General features: G+C 38.9%; 1 protein-coding gene across 11 annotated transcripts in view; it reads left to right on the forward strand.

Moving 5' to 3' along the window:
* The window catches only part of MCF2L (MCF.2 cell line derived transforming sequence like), a 157260-nt gene that overhangs the window by 94831 nt on the left and 48355 nt on the right, over positions 1-14074 (forward strand). For all 11 annotated transcript variants that reach the window (XM_036406419.2, XM_036406427.2, XM_036406435.2 and 8 more), the window contains one exon: positions 5402-5516. In XM_036406419.2, the coding sequence (XP_036262312.1) occupies positions 5402-5516 (115 nt within the window). The remainder of the gene's footprint in view (positions 1-5401; positions 5517-14074) is intronic.

Below are 14074 nucleotides of genomic sequence, written 5' to 3' on the forward strand. Positions count from 1 at the left end.
TTAACTACTGTTTTTTTATTTACTGTGCTAAACCTGCTGTCTGTAGAGATTTGAAAAAATTAAAGCAAAAATGTAGCAAAGAAATAGATAAAGGAAAAATGTGAATCCTTGGCTAAGAGACTTCCAGTTCAAATATGTTCAGATTCAAATTTATGTATTGCAATCCAATTCTTAAGCCAGTATATTTGCTGCTGATCAGCTTGAGCAAAACGCAGCTTCCGAAGTTATACAAGTAAAACTTCTCATTTCAAGGAAAGAACATTTTAATAAATTACCCTTGAATCTGTTTTTCTTTGCAAAGGATATGCAGTGAAGCTTTTATTCAGTCCCTCCTTGAAGTCTACATGTAATTTCAAATACTGAATTCTCCAGTTAAGTATATTATGCAAGCAGAAAGGAGAAACTCCTTATCAGAAATGCACAAGCATAACAGCTGAACCACTACAATAGTAAAAAAAAAATCTGAAGTAAGCCCTTCCTCAGTCACATGAGGACTTCATCTTTGACAGGACTGCAATTTTTAAGCAGTGTCTTTTGATCTAAAGTTGTAGATCTGAGCCATTCAACAATGCTGGTGCTCTTGGATCTTGTGTGTGCACATTGATCAACATAGAGGTCATATTTTTTCTTATAGTCAAATACTATTTCACTTGCATTATAAAATCAGGCCAAAATCTTTGCTCTGTCATCTAATTATATCCAGCTACTTACTTCCTTTTTGTGGGGGTGGTGAGAGTACTTTTGAGATGACCTTTTTATTTATGCCAACAGGAGCAGACTAGTTAGGGAAACATTACAAAATAATCTCTTACTCATCCTTCCTGGAAGTAAGTCTAAGCAATTTCTTTGCTGCTGTCAAACTTTGCTGTCCATACAAAACCCCAAACAACTAGCATGTCTTCTACAGGGCTGTGGGGAATTACCCTTTTCTATTTGTTTGTGTGTGCCTGTGCACTTGTGTGTGCGGTTTTTAGCAGATGTTCAATACACGAGTTTTGTAATTTTCTGTGTCAATGCTTTTTTAAATTGAAAAGAATACTAATTATGTCTCATTTGAGTTTGTTTTTAGATACCAAGTTACTTATGTGCCTCTTGATTAGAAATTCTGAAAATGCTGTGCAACTTCCTTGGGTTAGCACTCCTCTATCACCCAACCTGCTTATTAAAAAAGAAAACAAATGCAGAAGACATAGCAACTGTGGTGGGAGAAGTTAGCTGTCACAGAATATAAAGAATAAATGCTAAATCACTGGGACTTAAGGGAAACTTTACCAGTCCCATCTCACAGTAGCACAGCTAGTTTTCCATGGTTATTTTTTCTCCTGTTTTCATCCACAAGACCACGATGCTCTGGGTACACACAATTTTAGCAGTTGGTGATATTGCTGGTACTAATTGTGTTCAAAACCTAGGAACATGAAGTGTTACCTTCTAAGCACAGTTAGGTCACTTTGTCGTGGACTGTGGAGCTAGTACAATTCAATGTTTTTAAAATGTGTGTTTCCCCAAAACATAGGGCTGTCCCTGTTGTAAAAACTGACCTTAGACCAAGGCTCGTAGATCTATTTGGAAGAGCTCCACCTAGCAGGGCTTTGCTAGAATTTTCGAGGTTTATCCACTGAAAAATTACCATTTTATGAAGGCAATTTGTTTTGACACTTAATCTGTTCAAGAATTTTCATGTGAATAGGCTGCCAAAGTCATGTATAAGTCAGATAATAACAAAGTTTTCTATTAGTGAATGCTCACAGAAATAGGGTGGAAGCAGATCTGCTTAATTTAAAGCGGTGTGGTGTTTTTATTTTATTTAATTGCTGAAATAAGCTTCAGTCCTCTTTACTTCTATGTGCTTGCATTTGTAGCCTGGAAAGTAATAATCCTCTCAGCTGTAGAAGGTTTCTCACAGCTTCATGTTATAAGACAAACATCAAGGAATTCTTGGGCATTGTTTCAGGTAGTATGTCTGCAGACTGATTGCACTCACTTAAGGACTGATGCTCTTCTGCTCTTTGCAGTAAACAAAAAACAAAAGCTGGCACTTGAGTCGCATTTATTTAATATTTCATGGAGAAATGATCCCGAATGCATTTCATAATTTTCATAGAATCACAGAACAGATTGGGTTGGCAGGAACCTTTAAAGATCATCTAGGCTGTCCCTACCCTGCTATGGGAAAAGACATCTTCCCCTTGATCCATTCAATCTGACATTTTCATAGTCAGAACAGGGCTCAGAATTTTTTAAACAAAAATAAGGGGATTTGTTATACTTTCAGAAATTTATGTTTAAAAAAAAACAAGGCTAAGATTGGACTAAGAAAATGTTCTCATAATGATCTCAGGTACTTGATTGTCTTAAAAACACATAAAACTATTAAATTCCAGTTGTGTAGTGCATCCCTGTGTAAGAAATAGGAGAGCAGGCTTGTGTGGGCCTCTGTGGACAGAACTTGTAGAGCACATCAGTTAAGGGTGTTCAACAGCTGTAACTGGAATTTCAGGACTCTGAGCTAGAGGGGAATGTGAAAGAGGTGATTTTCCAGAGGTTAGGGCTGAAGTAGTTAGATGTGGTCACTGTACCAACCGACCTGAATTTATTAAAATATTGCTGTTAAATTACTAATTTTTGTATGGTGATTAAAATTGCAGTAACTCATTTTAAAAACTCTCTGTGTGTGTTGAATTACTTGCATGAGTTGTAGCACTCACTCACAAATTCGGTGTCTTTTTTTTGTAATTTTGTATATAATTCTGAGGTGCTAGAAGATTATTATATGAATTAGTTTTAATAAGATATCTGAATTTTTTGCCTTAAACCTGTGTTTCAAAAAGGATAAGAGAAGTGAAATTGTTCAGCATTTTTCACTTAAATGCTTTCCCTCTCACTAAAACCAAAATCAACAACAATAAACCCCTCTTAGGTTCCTAAACTTTTTATCTCCTCCCCCTAAGTTCTGTGGCTTGATTTATTTCTGGGTGAAGAGAAGAAAATCACATTTTACACAGCTAATTTTATGAACTGTGTAATGATGCTTTTGCAGAGATGAAGAAAAATGAGGAAGAAAAGAATGATTCTGAATAAAGGAAAACAATAATTTCTTACTGTATCAGGTTCATTAAGAAATAAAGGACACTTTAAAAAGTGAACTCACTATTTCTAATATTTAATATAAACACAATTAATATGTAGGATTTTTACTTTATTTCCCATACAATTTTGTAAATTTCTCTGGTAAATGCTCATTTTAAAGCAGCAGCTGCTTTGGCTAGAGTGACCTCTCTTCCTGTGATGGCCATGTATTGAATCACAGAATCACTAGGTTGGAAGAGACCTTCAAGATCATCAAATCCAACCCCTAAAGTTGCAATATAGAGAGCAGCTTCTGTGAGTCAGTGATGTTAAAGCTGAAATTTACAGAATTTGTAAATTTGTACAGAAATGTGTAGCATTTCAGGTCACTCTGCCCTAAACTCTTTTGAGCAGCAGGGTTCTGGTAAGGAAAAGCAGTTGAGGAGCATTTGAAGGTAAATGTGTGCTCAAGTGGCCCAGCAGGGAAACAGCAAAGAAAAATCAGTGAAGAACTGATTCTAAGAGCTCGGGGCAGAGTCATCTCCACCCAAGATAACCACAGATGACTGTACTAGAAACTGAAAATTAATAGGCAGTCACCAGGCAGGATGGCTGTATTTGCCCTTGACAATCAGTGCTGGTCTGGGAACTTCCTGAAAATCCTTGTCCAGACTTCTGCTTTTAGGACATGTCCTGCAAGTCTATTGTTGTTGTTCTTTTGTTTCATATGTCCTATTTATAGAAATTAAGTAGAACAAAAAAAGTAACCAATGAAGATACCACAAATAATGTATGATTGTGCCTAAAAATAGTTTCTCTAGAGAGAGCAGAACACTTCATAAGCAACAGAAATAATCATTATCATGCTTTTAACAACAGAGGAAAATGCTTTAGTCGTGAGAGCTTGAACAAAAACCAGTAGAGTCAAAATTGGTCTTAACTTACATTTGTGTTGTGAATATTTGTATAGCTAAAATTAGCTCCCTTGACTCAGTGTTTCCATGTTTGGATGTGTCATAAAGGTCATATTTGCAAACTTGTGATATTTGCATAATAATTACATTTTGTTGTTGTTTAAATACATCCAAAGCATGTTATTTTTTCATGTATTTTGATTCCAAGAACTTCACAGTGACAGCACTATGCCATCTGTAAGCTGGTAAATGGAAATCAGATTCACCACAAATTAACATAAAGATACTATTTCAGCTCTTCTAATTACATGTGGTTTGGAGGGAAGTTGTGATTTCTTTTATCAAATGAATCTGAGGTCAAATATTTCTCTTCTTTTTCCTGTGAGGTTAGATGCAAAGGGACTGGAAATGGGTAATAATCTTCACAAGTCACTGTTGCTCTCATAATTGGTGCTGTTAATACAGTTTAATGTTGGTTTCTGCACAGTTACCGGATTTCAAGGCTGGAAAAAAAATCCTTGTTATTTTATAACAGCAATTTTTTGTTGTCTTCTCCTGTTGAACAATGAATCAAAGATAACTTCCCAGCAATGTATTCCTGCCACCCCAGAACAGTTAACTTCATGCACTTGCTAGGGCTCATCAAGCCTCTTGTCCTACCTGTCTTTATGAGTATATCCTTGCTAAAGACATGAAACACTAATAATGCCTGTAAAAAGAAATTATTACATTTTGCATGTAATAATTTCTTTTTATGTCTGTGAATTGTACCCAGTGGTGCAGATGCCAGGAGAGATACATGTAATGGTACCTAGCTCATCAGCAGCTCTACTGCAGTGTAGGTGTTCAGCTCTGCTTCACCTTCTGTACAACATCTGAGAATGGGAAATCTCATTTGAAACACCTACATCCATTTGTTTTAATGTTCTGCCCCTTCTGTTTCACCAACCTGGAAACAAAGCAGCCACTGAGCAGGGTAGGGGGTGTTGCATGAATGAGTTCCAACTGGTGAGAGGATTCAGTTCTAAATGGAGATTCACCTACTTAATTCTGAATTAACTTTTTTGTTTCTAAGTTGGTTGCTTTCTTTCTCCGAATTGCTTCTGCTTAGATGCAGTTGATGTTTATCAGAAGATGCACTGCCATCTGCTGTCAGAACTGCTCACATTTGTGCAGAAAAAAATCTCATTTTGTGACTGGGGTGTAACAAATTCCTTTCTATAAAACTTCCTAAGCACTGAAGAAGAGAGAGACTGTTCAGAATAAACTGTCCACACATGCGCCCTAAAAAAAAAAAAAAAAAAAAAAAAAAAAGAGAGAGATAGAAAAAATGAAAAAATGCAGTTATTTTATTAGTGGGAAATTTCAGTCTAGGTAAAGAGACTTGCATGTAAACACATTTGCTGCTTCTTTTGTAGGTGGAAGAGGGGGAGATGGCTGCCCTGTTATCACCTTTCCAGACTATCCAGCTTTCAGTGAGATTCCTGAAAAAGAGTTTCAGAATGTTCTGACGTACCTGACAAGCATTCCAAGGTGAGCACCTGTCTAGAAGAAAATAAGCTTTTATCTGCTAAGGGACTTTCCACATTTGATCTCTGACATGTGGTGTAAAAGTCAGGCTTGGTATTTAATTAAAGAAAAGGAAAATTAGGCTTAGGATGCAGTGGCAGTAAGTGTTGGTTAGTGACAGCTGTCTAAGGTAGTTGTTAGTTAAATTACATGCTGCTATTCATATTTCATCAGAAAATTACTTCCTGGTATGTATGGATATAGGTCCCATGATGGACATTGTCCTCCTATGTCACTGTATCTTAGAATGCAATATTCAGAGTTTTAATTGAGCACATGTATAATTTTGGCAGAGCATGCTAATTCCTGGGTGTTGCTCAGGATATTACTCAGTGAGGGAACACTGTGCATCTACATACAGAGGTTTGTCCAAACCACTTGAGCTGATCCCTGGCTGTGCTGAATGTATCGTGTCTGCAGACTTCCAGAGCTTTGCCTGATGGTGCAAAGCAGGCCCAAGGATTAATTCTGACTCTCTTAGAAGGCAAATAGTGCTACCAATGGGCTCTCCAAAAAAAACCATTATTTTTGTTGCTGGACTGTTAATGAATGAAATAGTGGGCTCAAAATCTTGATGGAGGTGAATAAGGCAAGTAGCAGAATAAGTATGTACTCTAGAGACTTCAAGAGAGGAAATTTTGGGCTTATTCAGGGAACTGGTAGGTGGGATACAAAGGAAGGCAGCTCTGAAGAGTAAATCTGCTGTGGAAGGCTGCCAAGTTTTGAAGGACAGTATTGTCCAAGTACAAGAAAGGCACGTCCTGGAACGTGAATGGACGTAACAGGAGGCTGACCCCGCTGTCTGAAAGTGAACTTGTGCCTGAGCTGAGATACAAAGGCAGCGTACAGGAGGTGAAAGCAGGGACAGGCTACAAAGGAAGAATGTAGATACATTGTCCACATATGCTGGGATGGCGTCAGAAAAGTCAAAGCACGCCTGGAGCTGAGGGACAAGAAGAAAGGGACATCAAGGACCGCTCGAAAAAACTTGCGGTGCTTTAGCAGTACAGGAATAAACAAGGAAAATGTGGACTTGTGCTGAATGGACTGGGCAAATTAGCAACAGCCAATAAAGATGAGGCTGAAACACTTGAGTTCTTCACTGCAGTCTTCTCTGACAGTGTCTCCCAAGCCTCTGTGTACAGAAAGAGTTCAAGGAGGAGAATGACAAGCAATGGCTAAGGACAAAATCAAGCATCTCTTGAGAAATCTTGACCCACATCTAGAGTTTGAGATAAGATGAGCTGCTTTGAGAGTGGTGAGGACACTGACCAGTGTCATAGTAAGGTTGCTCTGTATAATCCTTGAAAGGTTTGGAGATGAGAGGTAACCTCACTTTGATTTGTGCGAAAATCTTGGAGTGAGTCCTCTTAAAACATATTTTTGGGCACATAAAAGAAGGAGGTGATGGGGAGTAGCCAGTATGAATTAAACAACAGTAATAATGGTTGACCAGCCTATTTCTGTGATGACAATACTGGATGCATCAATGAAGCAAAGCTGTGCATGTTCTTTGCCTCACCCTAAGACTTCCAGCTCAGTCTCCCCCAGCACTCTTCTATTCACCTTGAGTTGTTACATTTTGGCAGGTGGGCTCCTGAGTGGGTAAGAAAGTGCTTGGATTATTTGGCTCAAAGAGACGTGTTTTTTGGCTGATGTTTTATCTGGAGACAGATTTCCTCAGGGAACTGTATGTATCCGTGCTGTCTGATGTCCTTGCCAAGGATCTGAAGTAGGAGATGGAGTGCACCCTCATCTCGTTGTACTTGATGTAACCAGCCCCTCCTGGTTGATCTTCTTAATCCCCAGTTTGTCAGAGAATGAAACTCTGAAGCTCACAGCCAGCTTTTGTGTTTCCTTTGTTTATCCTGGTGATGGTTAAACTGCATGGTGCTAGGCGTCCCTTGATCGCATCTTGGGTACTGTTTCTGCAAATAATTATATTCTGAATTCACATCTGCTTCTCCCTTTGAAAGTCCTTGGTGGTGCACTTCATGGTGGCCCACCGAACTTATGCACAGAGTGGGGTTCATGTGAGAAATTCTGATCAGGACAAACAGCATCTGGTACGGTGGGGGAGCACTGAGTGCACCCCAGCTCACCACTTTGATAGGAGCAGATTTTCTGAAGGTTTTTCTGTCAGTTGCTCCTATCTGACAACAATTACTCTGGGAGTATTGAGCCAGAAGTGGTCACTCTTTAAGTCTGGCTCTTCTTCTAACTTTCTCGCTTCTTTAATTCATAAGTGTTTAGAAAGAGGAGTGTTCTTTGTAAACAAAGGAGATGGCCCAGCTGTCTAGATGTTAAGAGTAAGGTATTCACTCTTGTGAATATAACAGTTCTCTAGGTTTAAAGTGATAACAGTTCAATTTCAAATCTTGTAAAAATAATGCTGTTGTTAAGATACTGATAAATTTGCCATCTTTTTGTGCCTGAGAATCAATAAAATCTCAAAGGGCTTATGATATTCCTGACTGATATCTTCACTAGCAGTGTCAGTAGTTTATAGTGTAAAATTGTGTTTTGAGGCCTTATGCAGGTTTATGGGAATAAAAAACTACAGAAATGACACTAGCCAGATGCCAGCATACATCCCTGTGAAAGATATTTTGCTATTGATATGTTACATGTATTGATACGTGTAACATCAGTGACTGCAATTCTTGAATTGGGATATTTCTAGTGCTCTTAAAGGTGGTGTAAGGTAGGATTTTTCCTGCTATCTTAGTGTTCAGATACTGTTTTAGGTGCTTTGGAAGTGGCTTTTAAAGGAAGTGGAGGCAGTTAGCTTTTAGTTTGTCAGTTGGTTAAAGAGGTGTAGGGGGTATGCATTTACAGAAAGGATGGAAATGCAGCCACAGCTCTTAAGCATGGACTGCTCTCTCAGGTTATTGTCATTTAGTTTATCAGAGAGGTACCTCTGTCTTTTGGCTGTTCTGACAGACTAAGGGCAAACGGACTTTTCTAAGAGCACAGACTGCAGAGCACAGACACATCTGGAGCCACCCCAGTTCCTCAGAAAACTACTTGTTCTACTTGGCCCTGTGCAAGATCACAGCAAGGAGTTGGCAGCAGTAGCTCAAACATTGTCCATCTGCCTGGAGTCATATGTTAAGGGAAACTATATTTCATGGGGATGACAGTAAGACACTACTAAGAGCCTCGTAAGAAGACCTTTCTGTCCTCTGCAGTGGAGTTCACTCAATAGTATATTTACTGATATAAATCTTAGCAGTGACTTCAGGTTTTCAAGATCTCTTCCCAAGTGAAAGAAGGCTAGCTTAGGACTTTGTTGAAAGAGGAAAAACTGAAACCTCTCAACCTACCCTTTTATTCCTTCTAATTTTATAGATAAACATGTGCCTGTCACTTCTTACTGTGTTTTTGTTCTGTATTATATAAACACTCAGTTTTTCAAGTTTTTTCTGTGTGAACTTTCTCTTGTCTTTTTCACAGTAAACTTTAATCATGAAACAAAAATATCTTGTGAGGTATGTTGCATTTAGGAATAGAACTATTAAAAGTTGCATGCTATCAGCTTACATGATCATGGAGTGGAATAGTGTAAATAGTAGAGCTATTAGCATGTGCTTAGATGTGTAAATGCCTAATATGTGAGGATGTTAAGAAAGGACACAGTGGAAAGGGAATACCTCATCTCAGTTTAAAGATACTCAGTTAACCTTGGTGCAACTGTATAACATTAAGCAGAAAGCTGAACCGTATTCTTCAGGTGGGTGCTGTTAATGTTGCAACGTAAATTCGTGTTCTGTAGATGGCTGGATAAAATATGATGTCTAATAAGGTTTGTAGTAATCTCAAAATATTCACTTCAGATTGTTGACATAATGTGTGACAACAGTCATGTACCATGTGTACTAAAAGATTGTTGCCTTGTCAGGAAAAATAATGGATTAAGGATGACTACAATAGACAGCAGAAGATTGCAGCTAATGCTTTCATAACTTCTGTTTTGGTATTGAAATATATGTTGTAAGGTATCTGCATAATGCTTCTGAAGCAGGTTTTTCCTTTTAGCAAATACTTTTTATTGTTATTGGAATATAAGATGAAGTTTTATTAAAAAGGTGAGAATTGTCTTAAAAAGATACATAGGGTACCCAAGTAGGAGAATCCTTGGCAGTACATAAGGCAGTACTTTCCAGGAAGAGTAGTTTAACTGAAATGCTGAATTGGTACAAATAGTTAACATGTAAATATTGATCCACATGAATTAATAATTCTTATCAATGGAGTTGTAGAATACAGTAATATCTCTAGATAAAGTGTCTGTAAGAGGTGACAACTTTAAATTCAACTGCATTTCAGTAGAGGTCAGCCATGTCTTGCATCCTTTTGGGACATTTTGAGATTTTATAATTTCCATGTAGTTGGTCTGATCCTCTTTCTGCAGAGAATGTCTCCTGAAACTTCACTCTGTGAGTCCTTTGGGGGTGACTGCTGAGCTCAGTAGGAGAAAAAGGCCCTGCAGATGAAGGTTGTCTTCTCTCTTAGCTGAGTAAAAAGCCCAATTACCTCCAAACACCATCATACTTACTGCATAGTGGGAAGCAGCTGTGCATTGTTCTTTTACATCCCACATGTACTGAGGCTGAAGAATGTTGCATTTCAGGGCATTCAGTGTTCTGTGTTTTTAAAGTTTGGTTGGGTTTTTTTTTTCATTTTTCTATTGATTCTGGTAAATTGACTTCTAAGATTTGCAGTACACCTTGAAGGCAGGTGTTATTAATATTTAATTTCTCCTCATCACAGCTGTTTCTTGAAATGCATTTTATTAGCTTAAGTGTGTACACATTGTTGGAATATGAATTTACCAAACATGGGTAGTGGCAGGAGAACTTGCTTCAAAAGAATTTAATAGATAATTGCAGTGGTTAAAAAAAACTTAAGTATACAGTATTCTTCAACATATGGTTTTGCTTCTGGTTAATTAGCAGTTTCTACTGCAATTAGAAAACAATATGCTGTTTATGAGAACAAGAGAGTATAGTTTTAATGCTTTTCTTTCCTGCTCATATAAACTCATCTTTGAACAAAGAAAGCAAGCTGAGGTTCTTGAGGTCACAAGAGATGGGAAAACTAATATTTTAAAAGTGTAAAGCTGAGTCTTAAACACAAAATCCCTTTCAGGAGAAATAAGTAGTGTAGATTAGAAAATTCAGAATGGTTTCTGATGGCCTGTTTGAGTCCCATGCTGCTGATTAAGTATGCTACATGGGCCTTTTTTCCTTGTATTCTGACAGAGCCTTGTACAATTTGTCTTTGTAATGCTATCCTGTCCTACTGCATGATCTTGAGCATAACTCAGGTTAACTTGGCATGTTCAGCAGTTTCCTGTTTTGAAAGGTGTCCATCAGTTTCCTGGCTGGGAGAGTGTTCCCTTCTTTGAGATTCCTGAGGGTTTACAAATGCTTGAACACCATGTAGCCTTCTAAAAAGTCCTGTTGTTTTTGATACTCTGTGGTGTAGGAAACTAGGGAGCCATCCTGTTCAAGTGATGGAACAGAACAAGATGTCCTCCAAAGCGTTGATGTCTGACAGTTCCAAAGCTCAGTAGTTAGGGTTTTCTAAGGGTTTGCTTGTTTACAATACCAGCTTCCCACTGGTTGGGATAACACTGGGAAACAGAAAGAAAAATGTGTGTGCTAAGCCTTTCAGTGGGCTCAGATCTGTGTGGGCAGTGCAAAGTGTGATGAGGTGGGGTTAGGCAGGGACCAGAAGGACAGGCAGCAGCATGGCACGGGTGTTGCTGGAGCTAGCAAAGCTCGGTGTCAGGGACACAGGGGAGCTCAGGGCTCACCCAGCTTGGGCCTGGCCAGTCTCCTTGGCACAGATCCACCACTGTGCTCTGAAAGCAGAGGCAGCAGTGTTGGGGTAATGCTGTGTTTTGAGCCTGTAAGTCCATCAGGGTCCAGCAGACCTTGCAAAGAGCCAGTGTTGGAGGGTAACTGCCTGTGTTTGCTCATTTATCTGCCAACTGAATGGGCAGCCCACCACCAGCTAACAGTTAAGCAATTTTGTTTTATGGAGTGCCAGGGATGAACATCATCACATAATGGGAAAGAAGTGCCAAAAACCAGCTGCCCTGACAGTTCATACTGACGTGCGGAGCAACAGCTTTGCAGCTTCAGAGTTTATTTCTGTCAGCTGTGCTTAATTTCCCTTCTCTCCTCTTTGTTGGATTACAATCCAGGCTGAAGATATGGAACCTGTACCCTGCTGTTACTTTGGCAGCCCCTCAGATTTGTCAGTGAGAATATCCCAGGACTTCCAGCAAAATCTGTCACGCTGTGTGTACCCTTCCTTTCTCAGAGCACAGCTGCCAAACAGTTGTAAATACCATATGTTGCTGTAAGCAGACAGGGTAAGGTCTTAGGTTTGAAGTAAGAGTGTTGTGTCTTAAACTTAAGTGGTAGTCCAAAGCTTTTGGTCAGATACATACCCTCACAAGATTAAGGTCAAAGCCCAAATTGTTATTTAGAGTCTGAATTTTACTGGGTTTAAAAATATTTATACTTGTTTCAATGTCCACCTTATAAGTGCCTTAAACTTGTTTTAAAGCCCAGCCCTGTACAGGTAAAGCCTTTCCAGTCTTTAAATCCCATTTACACCTTTAGGGTTTAGAGGATTGGGCAGTATGTATGACATGCACCATCCGTTGATAAATTCAGTCTGCTAATAAGACAAAGTAAATTAAGCACTGTAAAATTGTGAAAGTTAATTATTAAAATTCTGGACTGTCACACAGAGGTTTTGATTAGTCCAGTATTAAATTCAGAGAATTTAACACCCTATTTAAGTGTAATGACACAGTTCTAAGATAAATTGTGCAGCATTCCCTGTAAGGTTGTTCCAATACTTTGTGCAGTAGCATTAGTGGTTGTTGGAGTGTCCTGGAAATATGTATAGTTCTAAAATTGCAGTTCTGAATAGGTGTAAAAATGTTTTATGGAGTTGGACTTAATAGTTCTAAAATGAGGGCCACACAGGCTTTCTGTTGCTCAATTTACTTAAGCTTAAACCGACATAGAGCCCTTTTGCCTTTATTGACCTATTTATCCTTAATTGTCCCTCCAGGATAACATGACCTACTTCAGCCATCTGTAGTTAAGTCTAAATGAGTCCTCAAAGTTGTTGTCTTTCTTCAAACAGTCCTTCTAAAAGCAGCTCTGCATGACCTGAAGAAATCACATTGTGTTTTCCATTTAGAAAATTATAGCTCTTCCTTAAAAACTCTTATTTTACTTAATTTCACACACTAAAAGGGGATTTGTTCAGCAACAACTTGTTAAAACAATTTTTCCTTTACCTGCAGAAATGCATTAAGGTAGCTCTGATTTTAGTTCCTTGGTGGGATAAAGTTTGTGAAGTTCTAGGCAGGCAGAACTCGATGATCTTTAAGGTCCCTTTCAACCTAAGTCATTCTCTGAATCTATGCAATCATAAAAAAGGTTGATGGCTACCACAGAAGGCGGTGAGTGCACATGGTACAAGCAGATGTCCAGGCCCAGGCAGATGATGATGCCTGGACAGTTTAGTTGTTATTTTTAACCCTGGCTTCATTCCCTCAGCTTCCCTCCCAACAGCAAAAGCTTTTTGGAGCAGAAAGAAGGTCAGCATATATGATAGAAGATAGCCAGCATTACCATCTTCCAATCAGTCGTGGTTAAGGAGGAAAATTGCTGAAAGTGGAAGAGAGGCTAATTTGAGGACTAAAAGGAGCACAGGAGATAAAGAGCCGATATAGGGACCAATCAAGGAAGATACTCATGCCCATACCTCTGAATCTGAGTGGGGAGATAAAAGAAGTATGACTTGGATGTTATATAAATTGGCATAAATATTTAAAAAAAATAAGGTGTGTACCAGTGCTGGCCATTTGGCCAAGGAACATGAGCAGTGCTTGAGATAGAATTCCGTCACATAAGTATGTTGGGATTTGTATCTCACAATTTCAAGAGACCTGGTTCTGTGCAGACTTCTGGTTGCTTTTGGGACCAAGGCTGGAGGGCAGCTCTCCTGTTGGTCAGTGAGTTAGCATTTGCCTTGTTGCCAGGATGTCTCTGGTAGTGGCCCATCTTCCTTGAGGGCTCTTGGTCTGCTGGCAGTGCTGTGAGCTGTTGTCACAGTCCTGTGGTGACCAAGGAATTTTCAGAACAAGCATAGGGCTGCACATAATCACTCGTGGCTGTCTGACCTACATTCATTGTGAAGTTTTGAATTGTTAATAGCCCCTTAGACAAAGCTCTTTGAAGTTGCTGTCATTATTTTTTCTCCTATTTATCTGGCTTTTAAGATCTCCTGTCACTGACATAACATCATGTGTAATTATTCTTGCCTATGCCTTTAAAGTGACGAAAGGCATGTACTTTATGGTGTCACTCTGCCTGGCTGTATGATTCTGCTCATCTCTTCTGCTTCATGAACAAATTTTAATCACTTGCCTATGGTGGTTTTTATTTTTGCTACCTCACAACCCAACATTCATCTAAATTCTTCTT

Source organism: Molothrus ater, chromosome 2 (genome assembly GCF_012460135.2).
Source record: "Molothrus ater isolate BHLD 08-10-18 breed brown headed cowbird chromosome 2, BPBGC_Mater_1.1, whole genome shotgun sequence".
Classification (NCBI taxonomy): Eukaryota; Metazoa; Chordata; class Aves; order Passeriformes; family Icteridae; genus Molothrus; species Molothrus ater.